The sequence below is a fragment of the Propithecus coquereli genome, unplaced genomic scaffold (assembly GCF_000956105.1).
Source record: "Propithecus coquereli isolate 6110/MARCELLA unplaced genomic scaffold, Pcoq_1.0 Scaffold501, whole genome shotgun sequence".
NCBI lineage: Eukaryota > Metazoa > Chordata > Mammalia > Primates > Indriidae > Propithecus > Propithecus coquereli.
In genome coordinates this window covers 543359-545337 of record NW_012150853.1, presented here as the reverse complement: position 1 = coordinate 545337, position 1979 = coordinate 543359, and the positions used below count along the sequence as shown (strand labels likewise).

Here is a 1979-nt window from a genome sequence, read left to right as displayed (position 1 = left end):
ACAAGTTAGTTTATATTTCTCTTCCGGGATGGGGTTCTGCCCTGCCCCGCCCCGCCCACCCACCTGGGCATATAAAACCTCCACATCGACCTCGTCCTCGCAAGGTGGGACGAGGCTGGCAGTCAGCACCATGCAGCTGAATTTCAGCGGCCTGCGGGCCCTGGTGACAGGGGCAGGGAAAGGTAGGTTTGAGCAGGGTCAGGGGTGCAGGAGAGGCTGCCTGGGCAAGACTTGGACCCTCACAGAGGCCCATGCAGGGCCTGTGAGTCCCCGCCGGCCTGTCACAGGCAGGCCCCACAAGCGACTGATGCCCCCTCAGCCCCTGAACCTGGCCTGAGCTGCTCCCCACCACCTGCTGGAGCCCCACTGGGATAGGACGCCAGCCCCTCCCTGGTCAACACAAGATCTGCTTGCCCTGGGGAGACCCCCAGACCCAGACTGGACAGACAGGGGTCCAGCCAAGGCCTCTTCCCTCAGACTTGCCCTCTAGGGCCCCCCCTTGGCCTGATGCTGGTCAGTGGGGCCCCCGACCCAGGCCCCCACCTACTCCTGGGCCACTGCCCTCTCTCCCTGCTTGTCCCTGGGCAGCAGTGGCTGCAGGCCCCACTCCCGTCTGTCCCCTGACCCCAGCCTTGAGCAGACACGCTGGGCCCCCTACCCACCGAGTCTCCCCCATGCAGGGATCGGGCGGGACACCGCGAAGGCCTTGCATGCCTCAGGAGCCAGAGTGGTGGCCGTGAGCCGCACCAGTGACGACCTGGTCAGCCTCTCCCAGGAGGTGAGCTGCGCAGCCCCATCATGGCTGGTCTGCCCCCATCCCTGCAGGAATGCCTCACGAGCCTGCCGGGACCACTCCTCAGGGCACTGCCCAATGTCTCCATAGTGCCCCGGGATAGAGCCCGTGTGCGTGGACCTGGGCAACTGGGAAGCCACGGAGCAGGCGCTGGGCAGCGTGGGCAGTGTGGACCTGCTGGTGAACAACGCAGCCGTGGCACTGAGCCAGCCCTTCCTGGAAGTCACCAAGGAGGCCTTTGACAGGTGGGGAGGGAGAATAGTCGGCTAGGGCAGGGGTGCTGGGGACAGGCAGTGGAAGTTGCCATGGTCTGTGTCCCTACTGCCAGGTCCTTCAACGTGAATCTGCGTTCTGTGCTCCAGGTGTCCCAGGTGAGCCAGCGGGAGGGCGAGGGCTAGCATGGTGGGCGGGTGGCCGTGGGTGGGGCCAGCTGCCTTCGCTCTTGCTTTCAGATTGTAGTCCGGGGCATGATCAACCGCAGAGCACCTGGCTCCATCGTCAACGTCTCCAGCATAGCGGCCCACGTCACCTTCCCTAACCTGGTCACCTATAGTGAGTTCCTCTGCCCAGCCTGCACACCCCTATTCCCTGGGGAGCCCCTGGGAGCAGGGCTCCATCTCTAAGGGGTCCTCAGTGCTGCGCCGCCCCGCCCCCGCAGGCTCCACCAAGGGTGCAATGACCGTGCTGACCAAAACCATGGCCATGGAGCTGGGGCCACACAAGGTGGGCTTGGGAGTTGGTGGCTGAGGACGAGGCCTAGGGAGGTACAACAGGGTGCTGGGGGCAGGGCTGGCGGTTGGGGTGAGAATGGGACATGGGGACAACACAGGCTCTGGGCAGAGCAGTCAGGGCCTGGTGCGCAGGCTGAGGCCATACCTCCCGCCTGGCCCCAGATCCGGGTGAACTCCGTGAACCCCACGGTGGTGCTGACGGCCATGGCCCGGGACGTCTGGTCCGACCCCGAGGTCTCCCGGAAGCTGAAGGAGCGCCACCCGCTCAGGAAGTTTGCAGGTCAGGGGCAGCGGGTGAGCCGCGTGCCCGGGGCCAGCCGAGCCGCCTTGACCCGCCTGCCGCCCCCGCAGAGGTGGACGACGTGGTCAACAGCATCCTGTTCCTGCTCAGCGACCGCAGCGCCTCCACCAGCGGCTCCGGCATCTTCGTGGACGCCGGATACCTGGCCTCCTAG

At 66.0% G+C, this 1979-nt stretch overlaps 1 protein-coding gene across 1 annotated transcript; it reads left to right on the top strand.

The window, feature by feature from the left end:
- Positions 1 to 78: 78 nt before the first annotated feature.
- Positions 79 to 1979, top strand: LOC105820017 (carbonyl reductase [NADPH] 2). The gene is made up of 8 exons (XM_012656394.1): positions 79 to 182; positions 681 to 778; positions 884 to 1038; positions 1122 to 1164; positions 1246 to 1345; positions 1452 to 1516; positions 1687 to 1804; positions 1876 to 1979. The coding sequence occupies exons 1-8, from the start codon at positions 131 to 133 to the stop codon at positions 1977 to 1979; spliced, it is 735 nt and encodes a 244-aa protein (XP_012511848.1). The 5' UTR covers positions 79 to 130.